The 27935-nt window shown below is 32.5% G+C and overlaps 4 protein-coding genes and 1 non-coding gene across 6 annotated transcripts; 2 read left to right on the top strand and 3 right to left on the bottom strand.

Moving 5' to 3' along the window:
* The first annotated feature begins 788 nt into the window (after window positions 1-788).
* On the top strand, window positions 789-1610 carry LOC148768201 (putative protein phosphatase 2C 55). The gene has a single exon (XM_088822799.1). The coding sequence runs from the start codon at window positions 789-791 to the stop codon at window positions 1608-1610; it is 822 nt and encodes a 273-aa protein (XP_088678925.1).
* A 1017-nt stretch (window positions 1611-2627) lies between these two features.
* On the top strand, window positions 2628-2701 carry TRNAR-UCG (transfer RNA arginine (anticodon UCG)). The gene has a single exon. It is a non-coding gene; the product is annotated as a tRNA-Arg (tRNA).
* Window positions 2702-3037: 336 nt separating this feature from the next.
* Window positions 3038-5917, bottom strand: LOC105976091 (structural molecules protein). 2 transcript variants are annotated; one of them, XR_016033496.1, is made up of 3 exons: window positions 5187-5917; window positions 3698-4763; window positions 3038-3629 (listed from the first exon to the last, which is right to left on the bottom strand). XR_016033496.1 is itself a non-coding variant. In XM_013001381.2 (3 exons), the coding sequence occupies exons 1-3, from the start codon at window positions 5408-5410 to the stop codon at window positions 3351-3353; spliced, it is 459 nt and encodes a 152-aa protein (XP_012856835.1). In that variant the 5' UTR covers window positions 5411-5895; the 3' UTR covers window positions 3038-3350. The 2 variants fall into 2 exon arrangements, 1 of the variants encoding a protein (XP_012856835.1); XM_013001381.2 differs by having other exon boundaries at window positions 3038-3358; window positions 4537-4763; window positions 5187-5895.
* A 934-nt stretch (window positions 5918-6851) lies between these two features.
* Window positions 6852-10761, bottom strand: LOC105976063 (putative sulfate transporter 3.4). Its single transcript, XM_013001346.2, has 13 exons — window positions 10306-10761; window positions 10146-10194; window positions 9590-9797; window positions 9143-9314; window positions 8971-9036; window positions 8752-8865; window positions 8531-8647; window positions 8324-8450; window positions 7949-8235; window positions 7676-7866; window positions 7476-7561; window positions 7295-7371; window positions 6852-7181 (listed from the first exon to the last, which is right to left on the bottom strand). The coding sequence occupies exons 1-13, from the start codon at window positions 10684-10686 to the stop codon at window positions 7038-7040; spliced, it is 2019 nt and encodes a 672-aa protein (XP_012856800.2). The 5' UTR covers window positions 10687-10761; the 3' UTR covers window positions 6852-7037.
* Window positions 10762-14194: 3433 nt separating this feature from the next.
* LOC148768199 (F-box/LRR-repeat protein At2g42730-like) lies at window positions 14195-17031 on the bottom strand. Its single transcript, XM_088823081.1, has 6 exons — window positions 16762-17031; window positions 16210-16669; window positions 15213-16130; window positions 14965-15117; window positions 14829-14870; window positions 14195-14743 (listed from the first exon to the last, which is right to left on the bottom strand). Exons 2-6 carry the CDS (start codon window positions 16270-16272, stop codon window positions 14369-14371), a joined length of 1551 nt encoding a protein of 516 aa, XP_088679207.1. The 5' UTR covers window positions 16273-16669; window positions 16762-17031; the 3' UTR covers window positions 14195-14368.
* Window positions 17032-27935: the final 10904 nt, after the last annotated feature.

The following is a 27935-nucleotide window of genomic DNA, read 5'->3' as shown; positions in this document are numbered from 1 at the left end:
AATAATACACGTTCAAAAATTTTAAGAAGCCCCATATATATATATATATATATATATATATATATATATATATATATATATATATATATATATATTAACAATGCATATAAATAATTCTTAAATTACGTGGTATATACATATTTTATAGATCTAAGAAGTCATAATATAATTATTTATCGCTTGTTTTTTATTGAAGTATACCATCAGTCCCGTCCTTCACTTTTTTTAACACGGTTAGAACTTCTCGTATAAGTTTTCTCATAATTCAACAAAAAAATATTCAATATTATTATTGCTTTAAGAGCTTTCGTTTGTGAAACGGGCTTTATAGTGCATTGAACTAATGATACAATGAATAATAGACACGTTAAAAAATTAAAAAAAGAAAAGACGTGTTTATTGAAAATAATAATAAAAATAATTTCATAATTTAATAAGTTATTAATTAATGTATAAATTAATAGTTATTAATTTATCGATAAGTTAATATTTTACTAAATTAATGAGATTTTGATATCCCTAACTCTATTAATTTACAGAAGTTTAACTCTACTTGGATTCTAGCTATATGTAAAAAAAAAAAAAAAAAAAAAAAAAAAAAAAAAAAAAAAAAAAAAAAAAGTTAAATACCCGATTCTTGCAAACCTATATAAACCCCTTTCTATTGAATCTCTCATTACATTAATCAATTCTCTAAACTCAAACCCTGCATCGATCGTCTTCCTCTCGATCTTTATTTCTCTCTCCTAAATATTTTTCATACCTCATAATTAATAATTAATAAAAAGATGATGCAGCTTGTTGTGGAATCTTTCTACATACCAAAAGAGAAGCCAGGTAAGCCCTACGGTGATGACGCGCACTTCTTCAACAAGGCGGCGCAGGTGATCGGAGTTGCCGATGGTGTCGGCGGTTGGGCGAAGAAGGGAGTTGACGCCGGCGAATACGCGCGCGAGCTGATGAGGAACGCGGAAAACGCCGTCTACTATTGCCGCCCGGGCAAAGTGGACCCCATGAAAGTCCTCGTCGAAGCTTTCCACCGGACGGAGGCTCCCGGCTCCTCCACCGCACTCATCATGGCCCTCGCCGGAGACAACAATCTCGTGGCGGTGAACATCGGCGACTCCGGCTTCGTCGTCATAAGGAACGGGGAGACTTTCTTCGGCGCGCCTCAGGTGCAGCACGGGTTCAATCACCCGGGGCAGTTGGGGAATTACGACAAGTGTGACCTGCCGGAAGACGCGCAAGAGATGTCGGTGAAGTTGGAAGTTGGAGATGTCGTGGTGGCGGGGACCGACGGGCTTTTCGATAATTTGTATCTGACCGAAATCGAGGAGATTGTGGACGCGTGCATGGATTGGAGCCGTCTGCCGGAGGATCTTGCTAGGGCGGCCAACCTAAGATCGGGCCGGCACGATGACGTAATCGGGCCGTTTGCCGAGGATGCGCAGGACAAATTGTCCCTCCTCGAGGAAAAAACATCCCAAGGCGAATATAGGCATGACATTAAATACGCCCGATTCAAATCAAGATACGGTCATATTATCGACACTGGATTGAAGAAAGACGACATCACTGTCGTTGTTGCGCACGTCGTACCGTATTATTAGTTAGCGACGTTAATTACTAGTATTATCAAAAACATTCTTTATAAGAACATTTGAGAGGTTGATTCATGTATTAATAGAGAACTGTTGCCAGAGTTGAAACAGTTTATCAATAATTTTCCTTGTATATATATATATGTATAATTAATTATTAAATCAATTTTATGTATGTGTATGATTTATGGGAGGATGGGAAGTTTTAAAGAAAGAGTTGACTTTTCTCGAGGCTTGATTTTCGAAGAAAAGGAATTGAAGCCCGGAAAAATCTCGAATTTGATTTAGAAGAAGCCACTAAATCATTAGATGAAATTATGAGTAGAAATGGAGTCATGCTATACAGAGAGTTGGAGGTTGTTAATGCTCGGATTTCGAGTAAGGAAGAGGACAGAGAAGTGTTGTATAAGTCGATCGACGAGCAAAGGCAGATATCGAAAGAAGCTTGTGAAAACTTGTAAGATGCTTGGAAGAAATTAGAAGACGAAGTTGCGTTCACTAAGGGAGAGATTTTACGGTTAAGGTAGCATATAATGTCGATAAAAAACGAGAAGTTGAAGAGGGGACAGAAAGGTGATCATATCCCAAAGAGGAAGGTTACTCGATCGGATCGGAGAAGAAAGGCGACTCCTAAGAAAGGAGATTCGTAGTTGGGAGTGCATGCATGCGAAAAAATGCCATATATATGCTAATTGGTTTGAACTTTTTAACACTAATACACACTCACATTCGTCGTTCTGTACAAACCGTATGTACGTGAAAGTCGAGTAATTTTTTGGGTTTCGTGTTCTTGGGATGGAAAGTCGTTTTCGTGGTCCTTAAAATTTGCATTGATGAATGATGTGGTATGTATATTCTTGGAGAAGGTGGTGATGGTGGTGCATTCTTTTTTCCTTGTGTAATATGGCTTTGTGCAGAATAGGCAGCTTCTTTTAAAACTTTTTGTTTAGCATTTCTTTTTATATAAGACGGTTCTGTCCCTTATTTTAGTATTTCTAAAATAAAGCTAACAAAGAAAGCATCAAGGACCGCATAGCGCAGTGGATTAGCGCGTTTGACTTCGGATCAAAAGGTCGTGGGTTCGACTCCCACTGTGGTCAAATCTTTTGTTTCGTATTTTATGTCTCATTTATTGTTTTTTTTTGTGTAAGTTTTGTTTTGTTTTTTAATTTTCTTTTTTTTTTTTATTTAAAGCTCTTCAGCAACTTATTTATTGAATTGTTAAGATTTTTTATTCTAAAAAAAACACCAAACACTTTGAAAGAGTTTATAAGCTATTATAAATCTTTTTTTAAGAGCTTATAAGATATATATATATATATATATATATAGAAACATATTGTAAATCATATATATAAACCGGTGAAGTTCATGGAGTGTAACATAAATATTTATACATAGCTGCCCTAAAAATATTATCTGAAAAAAGAGTGAAATAAGAACAAACAAAGTTTGTCTGAAATATGCATATCAAGAGCAAAGAAAGTGGTTTACTATTTAAAATTTGATTCTACATACTTCAGCCATCTCACATCTCAAACTTGAGATGCATTCATCCACTATACTATTCTAATAAATCTTTCAAATCCACCAAAAATAATAAGAAAAAAAAAAGAAGAAAAAAACCCGAAAAATTAACACACAAGGGGCAGGTTCCATTATATATATATTTCAATCCATATGAAATATAAGTGTCATCTAATAATGACCACCACCTCCAAAAGCGAAACCGGTCACGTTCTTCGTTCGTCAAGCGTCTGCATGAATTGAAATGCAAATGTTCAAATAAGTCGTGCATATAATTGTCAGTAGGTTAGCGTAATTAACGAAGAATTACAGAACATTCGACAAGTTTTCAAATTGAGATTTAAGTAACCACAAGAACAATCATATAACAAAATTTCGGAAGTTCTAGAAACAGTTATCATCGTACCGAGCGATAGCAACCGTATAAACAAGCAAGAAAAATACCCGCCCGAAATTCTGTTGGATAGTTGCACCGACAAATTATCCTCGGTCTGAATAACACTAATTTAGTTAACATAAAAGGTCAGAGCCAATCATGCACCTTTTCATGGCACTTTTCTTTCCTCTACTTCCCTTATCTGAGTTTTGGTGGCGTTGCGTGATGAGTTTGTTATGAAAATAAAACTTAGGGTAAATTACGGCCAACCCCCGCGGTAAGGTCAAATTAAGAAAAAACTCTCTCATGTTTGGGTAATTACAACCACCGCTCAACTATTAATCTTATACGTTCATCCTTATGGTGTAAAATTCACCGGAATCTTCTAGGTTCCGTGAGATGTTCTCAAGTTTGTACTCATTTTGTGCAAAAATGCAGTTTATGATGCACCACAATCAGATATTTACAAGCCAAGATACACATCTTATGATCATCTTGTTTCAAAATGTGGAGAGCTCGAACGGGGTAAAACGGGTACAAACTAGAGAATATGCCACATAATCTAGAAGATTCCACTTAATTTGACAACACAAAGGTGGACGTGTAAGAAGATTCCTAGTTGAGGAGTGATTGTAATTACCCAAACATGAGGGGGTTTCGTAATTTGACTCTACCTCGAGGGGGGGGGGGTAATTTACCCTAAAACTTATCATGATTCAATCAGACGTCCCAAAAGCTAAAATCAGATTGATCAAAATCTTGAAACAGTGAAATTCATCTTTGAGTTTCCCCAAACTTTCTGAAACGTCTAATCGGGGGTGGTATGAACACGAAGTTCCTCTAGTGAAAAATTATTAGGTAGGTAAACTGACTTTTTACACGAGTGTAAGGATGTTGAAGACTAGAATAGCTAAAGTAACGTAAACGAGGGAAATGATGAGGTTTTTACCAATAACTTTAACACAAGGTAAAATATAAGATAATTAATATCTCAAACAAAGTAATCAGTCAAAAGCACGAGAGAGGGCTTACTTGACCGATATCTTGAGATGGGAATTTCTCGCAATTCTCGTCTCATGCAGAGATATTCACCTAACAGTGCCATCACCGCAAGTCCCGTAATGTTCACAACCCACCACGTAACCGATGCGGGCCAGCCTCCGTATGCGATGCAAATGAAGAGGTGGATGATGTAAAGGGTCGCACAAAAATCCAGGCATTTCTTTGCCCTTTCGACTAAATAGACTAAATAACCAGCTCTGTATTCAATAAAAAAAGAAACGACATTGTCAGTAATGGATTTTCTCGTAATTTGTATAACAAGGTCCAACCTCGTTGAAAATTTTCACACAATAAAGACGGCCTGCGAAATTTTTTCACACAGTTGAACAAAAAAAATCCAATTAAATATAAAAACCCTTCATCAAGGCAACATATGCATACCGACTTCCTACACTTTGACCTAACTCGAAGCATAATAGCTAAATTGTAATTCCTTAACACAAACCACGATCAACTTAACAGCTGAATTGGACTTCCTTACGACAAACCATGATCAACTTAACAGCAAATTCCACAAACATCGAAAAGGAATCGAGCAAGAATCGAAATCACTGACTCCGAAAAACCGCAAAAGTGCAACAAATACCAAATTACCAATACACGAAAACAAATAGACATACCCAGCAATAGAGCTGAGAAGAATGGAAGCCATTACACACCACCCAGTAGCTGTAGATGCAGTAACCGTAGCGTAATCGAAGAAATACACAAGGCTCATCTTCGATACACGAGTCCCAACCAGAATTGACAATAATACCCCCAGAGTCAGGTAGTACAGGCATTGCAGGGACACGATTTGCGCTACAATTAGCCATGGATCCCACGCCGCCGTACCATAGAACATGACTTTAGTTTCTTCCTTTTGCCCTTTCGCCCCTTCCCTCAGAGAATTCTCCAAACACAGGATTCAATTTTCCCCCTTTTTTTTTTTTTTTTTTTTTGTTAATTTTCACCTACACATTAGGTGAAAAAAATCAGAACCCAGATTTTGTTTCTAGTGTTTGGGGCCGAATCGCGAATCAATTTTGGTGGGAATTGACAAATTCTTGAAATCCTGGAAATTGGGCGTGAACAAAAATGCTCTAATTTTGGGAGGGGCGAGATCTGTAAATTGGGAATTTTACGAGGTTTATACGAAAAATGGATGTGTATTTGAAATTGAATTTTGTATGCAAAACGAGCTGCAGATTCGAGTGCGGTTAGATTGATGAATAATGGGGGAGTCTCTGAAAGGGGGGAAGAAGGAAGAGGTGTGTTTGGTTACTGGTTTTAGGAATCGGTGTTTGTCATGTTGGACCGGATTCTTGATAAATTATTAATCAATTAATCAATTATTGTTCATTTCACAATTAGGTTGTTTAGTATTATTTCATGATATTTTATATGAAGATTTTTTATTTTTTTTTGTTAAAAACGAATTTCTCACATTGATGCTAATAAAATTCGGTAAAGATTGAAAGTATTTTATTCATGAAAATAATAGTCTGAAAGGAAATAAATCAAGAAAATAATGATTAATGAGACTGTAATTGTCAAAAATAAAATATATCTTTTATTTTCCTCAAAATCATTTTTTTGTGTAATTGATACTTTGCACCTTTAAATTGAAACAATAGCACTTTGCACCCTTCAATTACAAATTATTTGATACTTTGCACCCTCCATCACCTTTTGGCTCGAAAGTGAAGAGCAACCGGTTTTGTGAGATTTGAAAAAGGGCGGATTTGTCTTTCTCCTATTCTCAGAAAGTAAAAAATGTTCGCACCTCTTTTCTTCATTTTGCAATATTTTTCCCCTTTTTTTCATTTGATTCCTTCTTCTCTTCCAAAAAAAAAAGAAAGAACCGTTGAAAAAATTATGTTCCTCTCTATATGCAAAATAATCGAATTATTTTGGGGTATGGAAAGATGCAAAATGAAAAAAAAAATATGAACCTTTTTAACTTTCTAATAAATAGAGAATGACAAATCTACCCTTTTTCAAATTTCACAAAACCGCTTGCCCTTCATTTTCGAGCCAAAAAGTGATGGAGGGTGTAAATTGTCAAAAAAATTGTAATTAAAAGGTGCAAATTGCTATTATTTTAATTTGAGGATGCAAAGTGCCAAACCCGTATAATTAGTTGGCATTTCAAAGAATAAATAATTATTGCTCGTTCCATTACCACTATTAAATCATATTTTTAGATATTAGATATTAAATCTAAAAATATGATTTAATTAAATAAACACACACAAGCATAGTAGCCACTTGGAAAATCTAACCATCACTTCACATTGAGCATATGGTATATATATTAAAGATACTCATTACAAAACCTCTTCTTGAAATAGTTCATACATTTGAGCTACAAATCCTCTTACAAAAAAAAAAAAAAAAAAAAAAAAAAAAAAAAAGAGTTTCCCTTACATCCTACATCATACATCTATGTAATTAAAATTTATATTAAAAAAAAAAGGCAATATTTATTTTCAGGGATGAGCTTTCCATGAAGAAGAAATATCGGTAATTGCTTCTCCGACCGTTAGATAAAGTCCTTCCAAACCGAACGATTCCAACACATTCGACTGATGCAGTTTCTCCATTACACTTCCGACAGGATTTGCCAACACAAGCTGCATTTATCATATTAAATTACATAATTAGATTTTTTTTTATTACAAATACGAAAACTTGTCTAAAATAAAAGGTGGTCTTTTCTTTTTTTTTTTTTTTTTTTTTTTTTTACCTTAAGCGATCTTTTATCAAGTATCTTTCTGAGTTCACTGATAGTGTCGATACCGCTCGTATCTATCGCGGTCACAGCTGAAAAAAAAAAAAAATAAATAACAAAAAATCTTAGTGTTTATTTAAATATGAACAAGCTATCTTAATTAATTATTTATTTATTGAATTAATTAATTAATTACCTGTCATATCTAGTATAACACATTTGATGTTGCTTCTATTGTTTGATGCTAGCCACTCTTCCTCCTCTCTAATCCACCGTATTATCCTGCGCATTTTGTAAATCAGGATAACTTAATCACGGGTCTTTCTAAGTCGATTCGTTTCAAATGTGGCATAAATAAATTATTCAATTATTCGGGTTTTTTTTTTCGTATCTTACCGTTCTTGCAAATAAGTCGAATTCGCAAAGTACATGGGAGCTTCAACCGCAATAACGAGAAAAAACGGAACCCTCACAGCTTCTCTATATCTTCCAACATTTTGGTATATTTGAGTCCCCGGAATATTCCCTAACACAGCCGTGTTTGGCCTCGTCACGTGTAATAAAATCTTGAAAACCGAAACTCCGACCTGAAAATTCAATTTTTTAATATCGTTTACCGGGCTATATTTTTTTTATATAAACTTAAAAAATAAAAATAAAACGACTTACTGCTATAGCAAGACCAAGAGGAACCGAGATGAACAGAACACCGAGAAACGAGCACAAGCAAGCTAAAAAATCGAGCTTATCGACTTTCCACAGATTATAAGCTGCCTCGTAATCGATAAGGCCAATCACAGCCGTTATAATTATTGCTGCCAATATTAAATTGGGAGTGTAATGAAATAATGGCATGAGAAATAATAATGTCACGAGCACAGCCGAAGCCATTATTATGTTCGAGACCACAGTTTTCGCTCCTGCGTTGTAATTCACAGCTGATCTCGAAAATGATCCTAGAAAAAAATTAATGTCTAATTAGTGTCATAAACAAATAATTATGAATTCCGAAAAAAAATAAAAAAATAATATATAAATATTTACCGGTTGTAACGTAGCACGACGAACAAGAGCCAGCCATGTTCATTAGTCCAATGGCCATCATTTCTTTATTACCATCAACTTGGTAATTTTTTAGAGATGCAAATGTTCTTCCAACTGCGATTCCTTCCTAAATAATTTTTTTTTTCGATTAATGAAATATAAAATAAATTAATTACGAAATTTTTCGATAATTTTGATTTAACTTACCGTGAGAGAGAGTATTCCGGTTACGAGACCGGTTTTGATTGCTAGAGCTAAGTGAGTGCCATGAAAATATAGCATGTTTGAAGAAGGTGGATTCAAACCCTTAGGCAAATGACCAATCTGTAGAAAAATAATTTAAAAAATAAAAAAAATACAAATTTTCCGGTTATTCGACAAAAAATAGCAAGTGCAAATTATTTGTCGAAATTTTGCGAAATTCTTACGGTTTTAATTCCAGGGAGTTGGGATTTAAGGGAGACGACGAGAATTGTCGACAAGATAACCGATGCTAATGGAGCAGCGGCCGAAATCCAAAATAGTTTCGGCTTTCTCATGCTCTGCATTTATTCATTAATGAAAAATTCAAGACCATTATATAATTATATAACTAATTATAGGTAAAAAGAATTATTTAAGATCATATAATTAATTAAAGTACTTACGATTTGCCTTGTTGTGAGTAACAATACCAAGAAACTAACTCCCATAACAATTGTTTGCCAAGACCACTGCACAACATGAGACAAAATTTCAGAATCAAATATATATATTTAATTTCAAGATTATTATATTAAATATTTCCTAATTTATATTCTATATTAATTAATTATGTACCTCGTTTTTTTGATGAAAAACGGAGGACAAAACGGGAACGAGTTGCATATTGGTAGTGAAATGGACTATTCCGAGTAGCCCTTTTAGCTGTTGTAGTGAAACAATTACGGCCGCACCAGCCATGAATCCAACTAGCGTCGCCTTCGACAGAAAGTCGATAATAAATCCTAATCTGCATAAAAAAATATTAAATAAATATTACACCATTAATTTCAATATATTATGCAAAAGCATCTACATTTATGAAAAAATAAATTATGCTTAAGTTTTAAACCATTATTAACTGTCTTTAATTATTACTATATAGTAAAAAAATATTCTTGTGGAATACTTTTATAAAAAGATGTTCCCCATTTAACAAAAGTAAAAGAATTTTCGGACAAACCATAATAGATGTAATAATAATTTTATTTTTATTTTTTAATTTTTTTAAATATTTTTAATTACCTTAGAAAGCCAAGAGAAGCTTGGAATAATCCCGCGAAAAATGTAGCTGTGAAAGCGAGTTTAAGGTAAAGAATCGGTTCTTCGGTGTAAGAAACTGTTTCGCTTAGCATTGTTCCCATCACGAGAGACGCTATCGAGACGGGTCCCACAGCTAGATGATGAGAACTTCCAAGAACCGAATATATCAACGGCGGTACAAAACTCGAATCTGTAAAAAAAATAAAAAATTATGTAATGATTTAATTCATCAAATCAAATATTTAAACAAGAAAGATTTAAGGATGGTTTTTTATTTGGGTAAATTACAACCGCCCCCTGAAGTAAGGTCTATTTACAAAAAAACCCCTCATTTTCCAATAATAACATCCATCCCCTTGAAATTTGTAAATGTCTTGTTAACACCCTTTTTTAGGGGGGTGATGAGTGTAATAATTTTACAAATTACAGAGGGTTGGATGTAATTTCTCAAACAAAATGGGGTTTTTTTGTAATTACACTTTACCTCAGGGAGGTGATTGTAATTTACCCAATCTTTTTTTAATTTTGGAATACTTACATAGACCAACTATGGGTGGCAAATTTGCTAGCTTTGCATAACTAATACCCTGTTTATTTAGTACAAGAAACAAACAAGATTAATTAATTAAACATAATTATAATTATGATCATGATTTAATTAATTAATTAACTAATTTTTGATGTGTTTTTAACGGTACCTGTGGGATTGCGAGGCTTGCGATCGTGAGACCGGAGACGACATCGGACTTGAGCATATCGAGGCCGTAATGTGGGGCCCACTGAAAAATAGGAAAGAAAAACTGCAACCCTAAAACCAACTTTCTGAACCATGTTTGATCCTTGAACCGGTGGAGGGGGTCGTCGGGGAAGAAGATCTCCGAGAGGCGGTGCCGGAGCTTCTGCGCGGTGGTTCTTGCTGGCGGCATGCACACCTTGTGCGCCTCCGACGCCGGCGGCATTTGCATTGCATGTGAAGAATTAATGGGAACACTTATGGCGGCGGCGGTTTCTAGGGTTTCGGCCGGTGGCGGTGCTTCGGGGTTCCAAATGTGCTCAATCCTGTTTGAGTTTACACCCATTTTTATTCCGCCGGAGAAGATGGTGGTGGTGGTGGTGGTGCAGAGAGAAAGTATTGTTGTAGTAAGTTTTAACTTGGGAGTGGTTAGTAAAGACAACCATGGGGTTTTTATAGTAGTGAGATTTTTTTGCATGGGGTCTCTTTTCATTTAATTTATTATTATTTTATTAAATTTAATGTTTTATTTTATATATATCCATAGCAATAGCATATAGGTTTTTGTAAATTGTTTTTTTCTAAGCTGGTGTTTGTAAATGATTATTTAAAAGCAGAAGTTAGTGATTGTGATTTAAGTTAGTTTTAAGTGCTTATTTCTAAAAGTTGGGGGTGTTTGCAAATATTTCAGAAAATGAACTAAAATTGAAAAAACAGGGTTAGGGGTGCTTTTAAAAAAATAGCTTAAAGCAGATTATTTTAAGAGAAGCAAAAGCAAAAGTTGATTTTGCAAACACCTAAAAACAGATTATGAGCAAAAAAAACCGCATAATCACTTTCAAAAAGCATTTGCAAACACCACCTAAAAATTAAACTCTTTTTATTTTATTTTTTAGGGTAAATTGCAATCACCCCTGAGGTATGGTCAAATTACGAAAAAATCCTCATGTTTGGGTAATTACAACGACCCCTCAACTATAAATCTTTTTATACGTCCACCTTTGCGGCTAGATTATATAGAATATTCTCAATTTTGTACATGTGTTATCCAATTCGAGCTCCACATTTTGAAGCAAGATGATCATAAGATGTGTTTTTTGGCTTGTATATATCAGATTGTGGTGCATCAGAAAATGCAGTTTTTTACAAAACGAGTAGAAAATAGTGAATATTTCACGGAATCTAAAAGATTATATTGAATTTGACATTATAAGGGTGGGTGTGTAAGAATGTTCATAGTTGAGATAGTAGTTGTAATTATCCAAACATGAGGAATTTTTTGTAATTTGATCATACCTCAGGGATGGTTGTAATTTACCCTATTTTTTATTTGCCATAATGGAGGAAATCAAATTTTACTCTAAGAATATAATTCAATGTGGAAAATAATGGAGGCCGTCAATTGTGGCAACCAAAATATAACTATAGATGAATTGAATTGAATTTAATTTGAGATAAAGTTTTTGGTATTAGATAATTATTTTGGGGAGTTAATTTTCGTATTTGGGCATGTTAAGTGGCACTCCCACTATAAAAAGTAAAGTCGTGTTTGGCATATATATTAATAAAAATGCAAAAAATAAATAAGGAAATAGAGTGAAGAGACAACACTATAATTATATATGGTAGGCCATAGAATCCAATATCTATTTGGTCAAAACACGAGCCAAAAATCGTTGACTTTTTAATTTGCCTTTTATAGATAAGAAAAAAAAACATCACTTCTTTGTTCTTCTAATTTTAATTAATTGTCGTTTTTTCATATTTGCACAAATCTTAATAATGTTAATAAATATATCTCGATTTTAGAAAAATACATATTATTAGACTTAAATATTTCAGAATCGGGACAAATAATAAGTCTGATTAATACGCGGCGAGCAGTGGATGCCTTCGAATGTGTCCTACTCCATAAAAAAAAATATGCAAATTAAAAGAAGGTAATGAAGAACAGTAACAAATGTCTGAAATCTGAATGAAGTTCCCACCATTGATGGACCAAATTTAAATACAAATTCTAGAGTCAAAAGGCCATCCTTTTGTACCTTTAATTTATATTTTATATATCTTTTCTCCCCTTTAATTTTTTTTGTTCAATTCTTTTGGCCGACATTTGAAGAAACTGGAAAGTTCGACGTGGCATCTGATTATTCGGAGTCGCTTGATTTGAACGATAACATCACAACTCACTCAGTTCATAATCACATAACTCGGTATATATCTTCAGTATTTTTCGTTAAAAAAATGTGTTAAATATTGTGTACATAAAGTATGTTTTATATTTCGTCGATTTCGATTCTAATTATTCTGCATTAGTGAAAGATGGATAGTGTCATTATGAATTATGATCATTAGTTCCACAACTAGCGATTTTTATTTTTTTTCTAATTTTAAATTCTTGTAAGTGAATAAGTAGTGGGGTAATTGGCTATAAATGCAAATTTTGTATTATTATTATTATTATTATTATTAATAGATAGGTAGGAATAAATATATTTGATAGAGCCTAATTTGATCTATATATGTAATGTAATAATAACTTGATGAATTTCAGGCAAAAAGGAGTGGAGCCCATTTTTTCCTAAATTTTTCTTTTGAATTTACAGAATAGTGGACAGGTATATTCCAGGAATATTCCATGGGCAGTGGAAGAGTTGCTAGTGTAGATTTATAGAGTGCTAATTACCAATCATACTAAATTTGACCTATTCTAATTAAATAATTAAATATATGTTTATTATCTCAACAGTCAACACTTCACAAAATGAAGTCCAATTTGGTTTTCTCTACGGCCCCCACTTTTTGAAGCCCCCTTCTTGATTTTAGTGACACTTAATACTTAACAGAATTTTACTAGTATTAGTGTAAAATCTAAGAAAATTTAAGAATAATGAAAATAGACCCAAAAAAAAAGGAAATAGAGTTGATTTGGATTGAAGGATTCAAAAATAAGTTTACACACCTAAGATTACCTCGACTTGTTTACACCCCTAATTTTGTGTAATAAATTAAAGGGTAAAATTACATGCACTCTCGTAAGATAATACCATACAACTTACAAATTCATGTGGTAGTTGTCATTACAAATAGGGCAAATTACAGCCAGCCCTAAGGTATGTCTAAATTACGAAAAAACTTCTATTGTTTGGGTAATTACAGTCACCCACTATTTTTAAATATTTACATAAAATTTATGTAATTCGGTTATTTATCGAACCAAATCGTATATTAAGTTCGGTAAACGGTATGAAATGTTGGCGTACCGAAATTTCGGTTCGATTTTACCTCTGGAGAGGTATTTTCGTAAGATAATACATAGTTAAGGGTGTGACTGTAATCATGGGCGTACCCATGCCTATGGCTGGGGTGGCCCCGCCCCCCCAAGATTTTTTTTAAGCTGTTTTTTTTTTTTTTGTATTTATGTATTAGTTAATACACATTCGCCCCCCCCCCAAAAAAAAAAATTAATTTTGTACACTTTAGTCCCCAAAAAACAAAAAAAAAAAATCCTCTCTTAAATTACCCCTATATTTCCGCCCCCCCAGAAAAACCCCCTGGGTCCGCCCCTGACTGTAATTACCCAAACATGACGGGGTTTTCGTAATTTGACCATAACTTAAAGGGTGGGCGTAATTTGCCCTTACAAATATCCGCCTGAACTATTTCTCCGTCTTACAATTAGACTCTTACGGAGTTACGAGCAATTAGAATCTTGAAGGTTTCATGGAATATTCGTTATACATTTCCAAGGGTAACTGTAATATACTCTCTCTCAGGGGAGTAAATGTAATATTTTTTCTTACCTCAGAAGGGTTGTCGTAATTTACTACTAAAAGGGTAATTTTGACACAACCTTTGATGAAATTAAAGCTGCATATTCATTCATGCACATCATTTAGTCCCAATACAAATATTTCTGATCCAAGACATATTTCTTTTGCCCAAAAAAGATAAAAAAAAATACTCAATATTTGTTTCAAAAAATAAACAATTTATATATAAATTATCATGTTATATATATAAATTTATCATGTTATAACAAATCTTGTTTCTGAAGTAAAACTGGACCTCAATTTATTGGCATGCTTTATTGCATCAAACCGTGACAAGGGCCGATTCTTGTTCCTGTCATTCTTCTTCATTCGATGTAGACCGTCTTGTCTCAGTCTATACGTGAAAAAGACTAGATCATCTTCTTCCGGATAATCACGTGCGTAATAATCACAATCGGTATAAATAAACACCGTCTCGATCGATGGGGCAATCTTTAACAGATTCAATAGCAACTTCTCTTCACTCGCAGACCCACAATACCCGACTATTTCAACCACCTTCAGCTTTTCCAGTTTAAACTCATTTTCCTCTATTGAATTTACTTCAGGAAATGCCATCATATTTCGTATCTGTTAGCACCAAGAGCATAGTTAGTGCTAATCGGAAAAAAGAAAAGAAAAACCAATGGACACGAGTCAGAGTTGAATTGAGTACCATTCGCTTGAAGATCGGTGGGAATGACACTAAGTAGTCTATCTGTAACAATATGATCGAAAGATATCCGTAAGAGTAGGATTCTTGAAAATATTATATATAAAAAAAAAGACGAAATCTTGAAAACATTGTTCACCTTGATCTTAAGGTGGTGTAAGTGAGGAGATGACTTGATCAATGATAAGAAAAAGAGAAGGCTTCGATCAACTTCCGACACAATGTTCAGTTCCAGGCTCGTGAGAGCATACAACCGAGGCAAATCAGTTGGCGCAATTGTTCTCTCAAAGCTCTGCGGAAAAAAGAAAATGTCAGTGTTTTTTGTGATTTTCCAAGATTAGATATTCATTATACAAAAGAGATGATAATTAATAATCGCGCACATACTGAAATTTGAAGCTTCAACACAAGGTCCGTCAATTGAAACGAATAGCTTGAGTGGTTTTTAGGTTCATAAATGAATGATTCACAGAGCGGCCCGTCAAGAGTTAGTTCGGTGAGATTTGGGTTTTCCTTGAATGGAAAACTGATTTTCCTTCTTCCTTGGTAAGTACACGATACAAGATTCTTTGCAGATATCACCAAACTTCGGATTTTCCTACAGTTGGATATTTCCAATTGCTTCAGGTTTGGTAACGGATCCACAACTCGAAGATTTTTCGTAGATCTGGAACCCCTTATGCATAATTGTTCGATACAAGCACACGAAAGAAAATGGTGAACGACCTCATCCTTGATACTAAGATCGACCAATTTAACGGTTCTTAGTGAGGCGAAAACACCAAGTTCTTTAAGAGTTCGGGCCCTAGTCGAGAAGCCACATAACCACGTCTCGGTAGCGTGTTCAAATACCATCTCGCAAGCGTCGGGAAATTTATATCTGTAACGGAATCGAGGTCTGACCGAGAAATCCAATTCGAGGTTTTTCAAGTCTTTTTGCATGGCGAAAAATATCCAATCGTCGATGGTGTCTGATGTGGTGTATTTACATCTATTGGAGAAACGAATAATCAAGCTATCGAGACCTGTAGATTGATTCAACTCCAACTCACGTGCCAGCAAAACTTGGAACTTACGAATGTCCATTCTAGCCCCGGTGGGAGTATCCCTATCGGAAAACACCAACGCCCTCGATGTAAACTTCCACAAATTTCTCCATCTTTGAGAAAGAACACTAGCTCTCACGGCATCTTTGAGGCTCATATGAGATAGAATTGCAATAAGAATGTCGTCGGGCAATTTATCGAACACATTGCGTGCGGCAGTCTTGCGTCGTCTCTTAACACGAATGGCATCATCGGTTCTCTGCATCATCATAAATGTTACAAAAGCATGAAAAATTGTGAAAATTTATAAATATATAGACAAAAATCTCATTACAAACCTCATGTTTCTGCTTTCGTTTTCTTGGGTTTTCCGCATATGAATTATGCTTGCTCATCTCCATCTCATCAACAAATTTTGATGAATTGAAGTTTTTACCACTATATATATATATATATGAATGAATAAATTAAAAAAGAAACACAGGGAAAACGTGCGCACAGAGGAAGAGAAATTGTACTCCGATTCAAATTCCAGCTGAAGAAGAGTTGTAAGATTCAAAATTGACCTGAAATTAGGTTAGGATTCCAAGTGTAACCCTAGAAATAACCTTAATTAGGATATTTAAGAATCATTATTCAATTTTTTTTTATAGGTATTTCATGATTCTTTCCAAATTATCTTTATTCCGTGGGGCTAACTTTCTGTATGTATCCAATTTAAATATAAAATCAAAATAAACCCGAAGGCCTACAATGAACAGCAGCGGAATTCCGAGCCTCGATGAAAAAAGATGCTACCTGTACCAATTATCATCCAAAATAAAATGCAATTAAATTTGAAATTTGGGAATGGTAAAAAAATAATACTTCAAAATTCATCATATAATTACAGCTCCGGCGAAGGTTTGGAGATCAGATCAGGCGACGGCGGGCGGCGACGGCAGTGGTGGGCTGCCGGACCAATCGTGTTAATTCTTTGGAGGAGCTCGTAAGCAAACTCAATGCTGACATCAACAAAAGTGAAGGTGACATGAAAAAAAACGGAGATTAATTCTGTGAGGATCCAAGTTTAACAAGGTGGTGGAGCTCGCTGTTGAGGAATGTTTTAACAAAAATTCTGGGGTAAATTTATAATTTTCGAAATTTCTGGTTTAAAGGGTATTGATCCATTGGGTTTTTTTGGATTAAGAGTCTATTTTTTGGAGGGTTTTTTCGTCTTTTCACAAGCAGCCAACGGATGAAAATAAAAAGGGTCGAGTGCGCTTGTTTGAATTAATTACATGTTGGTTTTTGCCACTTAATTTTTCCTAGGGGGTTTTTTGGCCTTTCGACATTACGGGGATGGGGGTTGCATTTTACTCCATTATAAATCGGAACGGAATTAATGAATTGTCTAAATTACCCTTTTATTAAACAAACAAAATTTTGTGTAAATTACGAATACCCCCTCAGTTAAGACAAAATATTACTTGGTAGATCTTGAAATTCATATCGAATATTCCATGGTATATCTTACATATTTCGTTAGTCATAGCTCCGTAAGAGTGTAACTGTTAGACGGAGCAATAGTTTGTAATTACCGATATCTCATGGGTGTGTAAGTTATTTGATCACACCTCAGGGAGTCCTCGTCATTTACGCATTTGTTATACACAACATAAGAGAAGAGAAATAAATATTCGGATAAATAAAATAGGGGTTTTTACTTGAAAATCATTTTTGCCTAATTTCAAATGCGGTTCAGTCCTCAATATTTTACCATGGACACTGCACTCCCCCTTAGAAAAAAGTCAACGCCATAATCTGTCTGGAAAACAAAATTGAGAAAAAAAAGAGATTATTTTCTAAAAAAAATAAAAATAAAATAAAATAATAATAATGAAAATGGAGGTTAATGGGATATATTGTTTAAATCCAAGGTCAATGTGCAATATTAATGAAGTTAGAATACAATTGATAAAATTGATGAAAATTATATTATAAGGGATATTATAGACAAAATACATGGAGATGGAGATGTCTTATATGGTTATATGCCATTTATAAATTAATGCTATTGCTATTTAATTTGCCACACAATTTGTTTAGTTATGATCTTTGTTTGATTATTACTTCTATGTAGCATGAAAACTTTAACTTCTTAATTTATTCGCGTTTCGAACGCGTTTCATGTCCAATATTGGAGGACACCTACCGGACACTTTATGGGTTATTTTGCAACTTTTTTAAAAGTTAGAAATATGTTTGAGTAGCGAAATTCTAAATATTTTTATTGTTTCACTAATTGTTTATGTGATTTAATGATCTATTGCAAATCGATAGGTGATAATAATATTTATGTTGAATATGTTTGTACAAAGATATATAAAAATAATTTATAAATAATCTCATACTTTTAGTATTTACACATTTCCTCAAGTTTCCGTATCCCTATTTTTGGGACATACCGTTTCCCCGTATCACTGTTTCCGTTTCCGTGCTACATAAGTGATCATAAGTAGGGTAAATTCCACTTTCCCCCCTTGTACTTTGGCTCGATATCATTTTACCCTCTTCTACTCTTAATTGCATCAATTTGCCCCCTTGTACTTTGGCTCGATATCACTTTGACCCCTTATACTCTTAATTGCATTGATTTGCCCCCATGTACTTGAAAAATTGTCTCAACAATGGCCGAGTATAATATATTTTGGTTTATTTCATTCAACACCCCTGCATTTTCTCTAATTGCTAAAAACTCCCCGTATTTTTTTAATAGCAACCCCCCCCCCCCCATGATTCAGTTTTTCTTACTAAATTGCCCCTATAAACTCGTTATTAGAGGGTTATGTGCTAAAAAACACCCCTGTATTTTATATTTCAGTTTATTGCATTCAACACCCCTGTATTTTCTCTATCGTTGAAAAACTCCCCGTATTTTTTTAATAGCAAAACCCCTCCTATGATTCAAATTTTCTTACCAAAATGCCCCAATAAACTCATTATTAGAGGGTATGTGCTATACACACCCCTGTATTTTATATTTCAGTTTATTACATTCAACACCCCTGTATTTTCTCTATCGTTGAAAAACTCCCCGTATTTTTTTAATAGCAAAATCCCCCATATGATTCAATTTTTCTTACCAAAATGCCCCAATTAACTCATTATTAGAGGGTATGTGCTATACACACCCCTGTATTTTATATTTCGGTTTATTGCATTCAACACCCGTGTATTTTCTCTATCGCTAAAAAACTCCCCATATTCTTTTAATAGCAAAACCCCGATATGATTCATTTTTTCTTACTAAACTGCCCCTATAAACTCGTTATTAGAGTGTTATGTGCTAAAAAATGCATTATAATGGTATTTTTGTTGATATTAATAACACGGAGAGTTTTTTAACAGTTTGGTATAACATCGGTATTAAATGCGAGATAAACTTGTTTATATTTTGATTGGACTAGGCATGGAGCAGTAACCGGTTAAAATCGCCACACCATATATAGGGTGACCATGGAAGCTAAAAAAACAAGATATTCAATTGCGCAATTTTCATTCTTGGACAAAACGGTCGAAATATGGCAAGGATATAAGTGGACGAGAATAATCAGATGCAGTATAAGCTGTTTGAGCATCTCGAGTTTCTTGATTTTTACAGCAAAAAAGAGAACAGGAGACTTGAGAGTGCTATCAGAACCTATTGTGGTGTTTAAGGATTATTTGTTCTGTAAAAGACCAAATTACCCTTCATCACATATTTACAAAACTACAGATTCACCCTTACTTCTTTTATAAGCACCAAAATGAACTTTTCAATTTTTTTTATTTGAGTCACTTACACTTTCAAAAAAGCCTTCTCCTACACCACACCTAAAACCACCATTGCCGGCCAACTTAAAAAAATTCGAACTAGCCGCCATCTTTGCCACCAAAACATCCAATAAAACTGAGCACTGCCCATCATCCCAAACTGATGGGCAGATAGAGAGAGTTAGCCAATGTCTTTAATCTTATCTCAGATGTACGTACGGGCATATGCCTAAGAAATGAAGTGTTTGGATTCCTTCGGCTGAGTGGTGGTATAACACTTCCCACCACTCATCCATCCAAATGACTCCATTTGAGGCCTTATATGGCTACAACCCATCTCAAGTGGGATATGGACCTCATTTGTTAAGGAAGACAGGAGGGGTGGAAGCTTGGGTTAAGGATCATCAAATGATATCTCAGAGGCTGAAATAGTTGTTGAGTGAAACACAACAAATAATGAAGTTTTATGCTGATCAGCATAGAAGTGAGAGGGAGTTTGCAGAAGGGGAGTGGGTCTATTTGAAGCTCAAACCTTACAAACTATTGAGTTTGAGGAAGAGTGAACTGTGGAAATTAACTCCAAAGTATTGTGGGTCATTCCTTATTACCAAAAAGATAGGAGTTGTAGCTTATGAATTGCAATTACTTGCGGAGGCTAGAGTACATCCAGTCTTTCATGTATCACAGCTGAAGAAGCATGTTGGAGACACCACAAGGATCACAAGAGTCTTTCCCTCATTGAATGAGCAGAACCAGTTCCTACTGGTTCTTGTTGCTGTGAGAGAGGAGGATAGTCAAACATAATAATGTGGCTCAAGTGCAGTAGCTAGTCTGGGCACATCTACCGGTGGAGGAAGCTACATGGGAATTTGCAGTTGAGATGGATGAGAAATTTTCAAGTTTCAAGCCATGAGTCACGGCTCTTGGAAGGGAGGAGTAGTGTAACGGTATAAAACCGTTTTTTAATTATTTCTTAATACCACCTAAAATGACGTTGCAACGCTTATAGAATCGCTATCGTCATTCCAATCAAACATGCTTTTTGTTTTAAGCTGGAGTCACCAAAACGCCGCCGTTTTGATGACTGTGCATGGAGCTCGGCGTTTTGATGACTGTGCATGGAGCTCACACTTTCTTCATGATTCAAGGCATCAGAGTGCTCCCCCCACTCCTCTGGAGTTTTACTATTTAAAGACCAACATTTTTTGCATTATGTTCTTATGCTTCTATCACATTACTTAAGTTATGTAGAGTAGTGTAGCTGTGATGGAGTTTTTGTCCAGTTTGTATTGAATGTTCTCACTTTTTCATCAATACAACTCTACTTATTTTGCCGTGTATTATCATCTTTTCTTTTGTAAATCAGTATATTTATAACAATTTATTAGATGGCTAGAGGATAACACATGAACGAGTTGCATCTTGGTAGTGAAATGGACTATTTTATGTAGCCCTTTTAGCTGTTGTAGTGAAACAATTACTGTCGCACCAGCCAAGAATCCATCTAGATCTGCCTTGACAGAAAATCAATAAAATCGTAACCTGCATTAAACGACCAAATTTTATTATATAAAAAATCAATTTAAAAAAAAAATCAGATTGTGTAATGTTTGAAACCACTATTACGTGTCTTTATTACTAGAACTCTTCATTTGTGTTTTTCTTACTGGAATACTTTTGTAGAAAGATGTTGTTTTCATTTTTTATTTTTTTTGATTTTTGAGTTTCGATATGTCAATTGTTTTTCAGATGGACAATGACTCGTGAACCCAAATTATGTTTCATACAATGAATTTGTTGTCGATCAAGTCGACTTTGAAAGATGAAAGAGATGTTGAAGCAGAGTTGAGAAGTCAAATGAAAGAACTGAGACAAGAGTAGTTTAGAGAGCTAGGTAAGGGCCAAAGATCTGAGAGGATGGATACAGAAGTATGACAATTTGGTGCATCCAGATAGTGTGGCTATTGACTACATGTTGATGCATCACGAAAATGCTTAAAGGGTTGGATGCGACTCGCATGACTTTATTCAATGAAATCGCACAGGCTCTACCGGCATACGAAGCCCAACAAACAATTACAAACGCACTCAAGGCGGAAAGAAAAGAGACGAAAGGCTTATTGCCCCTTGTTAGAAGATTACAATCCAAAAGATTGGGAGTATGTAACCGTCATGGGTTGCGCTGATATCAAGGCGATTAGTTATATTTCGGTCATGCTCTCAACACCAGCTGAAATTCACCTTAGTTTGACTGAGGAATCATGAGATAGTTAGGCTTACACAGAGACCTGAAGAATCATGAGATAGTTAGGCTTACACAGAGATGAATGCTTCGAGATTGCGTTTACACGTTAGGTACACATCAATTTTATTTTCTTCTTTATGCTTTTTTCTTTATTTTTTTGTTGAAAACATTAATCTAATTTATATTTTTCAGTGATTACAAGGGTGATTACAATTGATACAACCTATATATGGTGAAATACACCATGTGAACCGTACATCTACACATAAGAACACACAAATACACTATGTGAACCGTACATCTACACATAATAACACACACCCTGGTGAAATACACCATGTGAACCGTACATCTACACATAATAACACACACCCATGTATTGTATATTTGTGTTTGGTGGGTAGTTATTTATATAGATCTACGTTTTAAAACCACATTGTGTATTTCACAAAATGTAGGATCTCAAAAGCCATGATCAGAGGGTGGTGGAGATGCGATGGTCCATAAAAGCATGTACAACGTGCGATGGTCCATAAAAGCATGTACAACGGTAAAATGTATCGAAATAATGGTTTCGGGAGATTCATTCAATTTCTAGAATTCGATAATTGCCTTATTTTTCATAATAAAATGAACTGGCATCTTAGTTTATTTGTTGAAATAAATAAATTTATTTATATGAAATAAATAAATTAATAAATAATTTACCATCCCACCGTATTTATACATATAAAAAGATGCACATCTATATAATATATAAAAGTTGAATTCCACACTTAATTGATTGACATTTGGCAATTTCAATTGATGACATGTCCTCAATTTCATCCCAATTGGCGAATTGATTGGTGGAAATAAATCATAAAAAACATGTCATCATTTTCCAAAATTAAAGGTAATTAAGTATATTTAATTATTTTATTAATATATTTATATCCTACCATTTATAAAATACTCTAAATATATCAACTTTCTTGGAAGCTCTAAACAAAATTTATTTTTTAATTTAATTTATAATTAATTTAATTTGAATTTAGTTAAATTCAAGTTAAAATATTCCCCTATTATAATTGCATGATTGGTGGTGTTACGGAAATTTTGTATTTTAATTCATAAACTTGGATTTATATTAAAAAATATTGCAAAATAAATTATTTGATATTATACATTTTACATGAACATGACCAAATAATACGTTTTTTTTACGAATTTAATATTATATATTAATATTATATCTAAAAAGGAAAGAAACATGTTCGAATTTACTATATTGCGAAAATTGACACTATTTTTTTTTGACATGTGTAGAGTAATGTACTTCATTATTTACCATTTTCAAAAGTATACTACATGAATTTCATCTTATTATTTAAACAGTTATTTTTTCTTCACTGAATCCACTGACAATAAATTTTACAATTGATTTAACTTTTTTAAATTATATAATAATTAAAATAATAATTTTATCATGATTATACTAATAAATTGAATAATATAAGTTAAGTTTAATTAATTGGTAAAAAACGAATTGATTTTATATATTTCAAAATGTAACAATGTTATTCTAAATCTTTGGTATTAAATTAGTTTATTCACTTTATTTAATTCCAAACATTAAGAATATCAATTGTTTTGTTTAAAATGTATAATGATTGTATATATTATATATTGTATTCCACTAAGAAGTATTTCATTATAACTATGATAAATATTTACTTGGTATAAGTAAATATCTAGACCAACTCTAACCCAAAAGTATCAAAATGAGTTTGCAAATATTTATGTGCTATTTATTATTTTATTTTGATATTTATCTAAATGTATTAGCTCCAACCATATGTATTAAATAGTTATTAATTAAATATAATTAAATTTATTTATATTTGTAATTGCCACATATATTATTTTTCAAAATGGACACTAAGGTGGTTAAATTCATAACTCATATTTGATAATTTATTATGCATGATTGCATAATGTATTTTTACATTCTGAAAGATGAAATATCAAAATACAACCATGATTTCATAACACTATTGGAATTAAAAATCACTATTTTTGCATATGAAAATGGTGGTTAAATATTTTGATAGCTCATTTAATAACGCCACTCGAGGTGCTCTTGCCGTAAATAGTATATATTAACAAATACAATATCAATCGACAAATAAGTAGTTTCTACGATCCATTTTTAGTTACAAACTCAATAAAATATTTATATAGTACATAAATGACTACAATTATATGAGAAGTAATTGCATAATTTATGTGTGTGTCTTTTCAAATTGAGAAAGATATTGCATAATTTATGGATGGAAAAAGTTATCAAATACTAAGAATCGATCATAGTATACCAACAAAATATTACCTATCAAATACCAACTTAATGGTTATCATTTCATTTGGCATGATATTGGTACCATATCGAACTTATATGAGATTTACTACAATCCTATAGTGTGAGTAAAGAAAGATATAGAAAACCTACCATTGGAAAAAATATGTTTAACTACAAATATTCTGACTAATTTTTAAATTAAAATTTTAAACCATATGAAAATAAAAGTATTAATGTAGGTTATAATAGCGTAAATGATTATTAAATATTTTAACACTGTATATATCTCACTATATTTTGGTATTGGAATACATGAGTTCTTTTGTCTAATTTACAAGTTATGTATATAAATTAGTGAAATATTCTTAAGTTTTCTATTTCCCTATCATATATAATAAGTTGTATTTATTTTCTTAATTTCCATTTTTAAAATATTTGTAAAATGAAATTATTTATTGTATAATGTTTATAAGAATCTTTATATCGATTTTATATCTCTATGTTTTTTTTTAAATCACAATATATTCGACTGATTTACACAAAAATCCAATTAATTTTTTATTTTTCCATTGTTTATTTATATAAGCATTTTATAGTGATTTTTGTTTACTTGAAATTTGATCTATTTTCAATAACATCAGCCTTTATGTTAGTTTCTAACATATGGTCATACGTGTAAATAAGTTTAAGTTGTATGTAACAAGGATAGCTTATGAAACCCCCTGAACTTAGGCTAAATTAAGAAAAGCACCCCCACAAATTCGTTATTACTAAAATTCCCCTGATGTTTGTTTCCGTCTTACATCGACCCCTTTATGGTATGATTTTTCAAGGAACTTTTTTTATTACGTAGAATATTCCCCGAAAAATGCTGATTATACCTGCACACGCGACATTTCTTTATGGTACATTTTAAAGACAAAAATTACCCTCATGGGTACTTTACAAGAAATCTTTATTCTTCTTCAATAACACTTTCACAAATTTTTATTATTACCATGACCACCCCTTAGGGTAATTTTTGTATTTAAAAAGTACGATAAAAGAAATGTCACGTTTGCTAGGGTAGAATCCATATTTTTTGGGATATTACATGGAATAAAAAAAATTCCGTAAAAAATCACACCATAAGGGGGTCGTGTAAGATAGAAACAAACATCAGGGGAATTTTGGTAATCACCGATAAGTGAGGGTGTTTTCTAGAATTTAGCCTAAGTTCAGGAGGATTTTCATAATTTATCTTATTAACAACGATTATTGTTCTTTTACGTCGTAACGTTTATTTATACCCTTATAATATTTTATATACTTTTAATGTCAGTTTGATAATATAATTAAATATTAATTTCTAATATATTTAATATGTGTTTTTTGATGCTTCAGCTACCGCACATAAGAAATTTGATATAAAGGTTCGAGATTGGATATAATTGTTTTTTTTTATACAAAATAATAGATCATTGCAAAAAAAATGATGCAAGATCAGGATTTGTGATTAATATTAGCATTATAATTAGAATTATAATTAATATTCTTTGAATTAGTATTGGTGTTAATACTTGAAATAGGGTTCGAATTGTAATTAGGATTAATATAATATTATAATTAATATTAAGATTATGATTATGCTTAGTACGATACTTAGTGACATATATTAGTATTAGGATTGTAATTAGCATTAGGATTGGGATTGAAATTATAATTAATATTAGAATTAGAATTAACATTAGTATTATCATTAACATTATTAGTATTAAAATTATTAGGCTTATGATCAGTATAATGAATAGGATTATGATTTGGATTAGGATTAGAATTATGATTAGTGTTATGAATAGGATTAGGAATAGGAAAAGGATTTGGATAATATTAGACTTACAATTATAATTAGCATTAGCATAATAATTAGTATATCCAGATTAACATTAGCATTAAAATTAGTATTAGCATTAACATTAATAATATTAACATATTAATATTAATAATAATATTAATAATAGTATTAGTATTAATATCATTATTATAAATAGTAATAGTATTAGTATTAGTATTAGTATTCATATTAGTATTAGTATTAGTATTAATAATAGTATTAGTATTCGTACAAATATTAGTATTAATATCACTATAAGTACCCGTATCAATATTAGTATCGGTATCAGTATCAGTATCAGTATTAGTATCAGTATGTGTATCATTAACATTAAAATTAGTTTTAACATTAATATTAGTATTAGTAATAGTATTAGTATCCGTATTACTATTAGTATTAGTACTAATATTAGTATTAATATCAGTATAAGTGTCCGTATCAGTATTAGTATCGGTATCAGTACCAATACCAGTATCAGTATAAGTATCTGTATTGGTATCAATATATATATCAGTATCGGTATCAGTTTCAGTATCAATATCAGTATGAGTATCAATATCAGTATCAATATCAGTATCAGTATCAGCATCAGTATCAGTATCAATATTAGTATTAATATTAGTATTTGTATTAGTATTAGTATTAGTATTATTAGTATTGGTATTAGTATTAGTATTATATTAATATTATTATCAACACTAGTATCAATATCAGTATTAATATCAATATTAGTATGAGTATCAGTATGATTATGAGTATCGATATTAGTATGAGTGTTAGTATTAGTATTAGAATTAATAATAATATTAATATGAGTATCACTATGACTAGCAACATCAGTATCAGTATCAACATCAGTATCCGTATCACTATCAATGTCAGTATCAGTATCAGTATCAGTATCACTATTAGTATCAATATCAGTATTAGTATTATCAATAACAGTATCAATATGAGTATTAATATCAATATCATTAAGTATTAGTATTAGTGTTGGTATTAGTAGTAATAGTATTAGTATTAATATCAATATTAGTATCAATATTAGTATCAGAGTATCAGAGTATCAGTATTAGCATCAATATTGATATCATTATTGGTAGTGGCGTATACATCTTTTCTCTTTGCAATATTTATAAATTGTGTTGTTGTTTGAGTAATGTGCATCACTAATTGAATATTGTTAGTGATAAATTTGCAGGTTATTTGAATATCTATTGTGTTAGTTCTCTGCTACTGTGTTTGTTGTTAAGTTAGTTATTTTGCAGAAGATTCACATAGTGTAGTAGATTGCATTCCATGAGATAGAGTTATACCATATGTTTTAAATGATTTCACTTAATATTCATATCGTGTTTTCCGCCCTTCGCGTATTTTTCTTTGTAATATTTATTTGAATTTCATATGTTACAACTCTGAATTAAGAGATATTTTTTCTTTGATGTCCTTCCATTTTGTTTTATTTGAATTGGCATTGTTATAAAGAGATAATCATTTAAATATTATTATTTCTCATTTTGAAACTGACCTCCGTGCAACGCACGGGTGAAGAACTAGTTGTATACATTTTAAAGTACACACTATAACTACATCTAAATTTAGTCCAAGGTGAAGAAAAGAAAAAAGCATAATTATTGAACTGAGTTTTGAGCACAACTTATAAAAAAAATGTAGTGATTTTTCTCAAAAATCAATAGATGAATCCAAACCGTTCATCTTAACTGGTCAACTCAAATCAACGGTCAATATTTGTTTTGATACAATTGGTTGCCTTATGTCATAATAAAAGAAAAATCGCACGGTATTTGCTTCC

This window comes from Erythranthe guttata, chromosome 9, assembly GCF_056151865.1.
Source record: "Erythranthe guttata isolate IM_541 chromosome 9, IM_541, whole genome shotgun sequence".
Lineage (NCBI taxonomy): Eukaryota > Viridiplantae > Streptophyta > Magnoliopsida > Lamiales > Phrymaceae > Erythranthe > Erythranthe guttata.
Note: the sequence above shows the minus strand (reverse complement) of the source record. Positions and strands in the feature narration are given on the sequence as shown.

Coding starts and splice junctions, on each gene's coding strand:
- LOC105976091 (XM_013001381.2), bottom strand. CDS start 5,410: ATGTTCTATGGTACGGCGGCGTGGGATCCATGGCTAATTGTAGCGCAA. Junction 4,764..5,186: donor CTTCTCAGCTCTATTGCTGG/GTATGTCTATTT, acceptor TATTGAATACAG/AGCTGGTTATTTAGTCTATT.
- LOC105976063 (XM_013001346.2), bottom strand. CDS start 10,686: ATGGGTGTAAACTCAAACAGGATTGAGCACATTTGGAACCCCGAAGCA. Junction 9,037..9,142: donor TTTTTCATCAAAAAAACGAG/GTACATAATTAA, acceptor CATGTTGTGCAG/TGGTCTTGGCAAACAATTGT. Junction 8,236..8,323: donor GTCGTGCTACGTTACAACCG/GTAAATATTTAT, acceptor ATTTTTTTCTAG/GATCATTTTCGAGATCAGCT.
- LOC148768201 (XM_088822799.1), top strand. CDS start 789: ATGATGCAGCTTGTTGTGGAATCTTTCTACATACCAAAAGAGAAGCCA.
- LOC148768199 (XM_088823081.1), bottom strand. CDS start 16,272: ATGGAGATGAGCAAGCATAATTCATATGCGGAAAACCCAAGAAAACGA. Junction 14,871..14,964: donor TACACCACCTTAAGATCAAG/GTGAACAATGTT, acceptor ATATTGTTACAG/ATAGACTACTTAGTGTCATT. Junction 14,744..14,828: donor CACCGATCTTCAAGCGAATG/GTACTCAATTCA, acceptor TGGTGCTAACAG/ATACGAAATATGATGGCATT.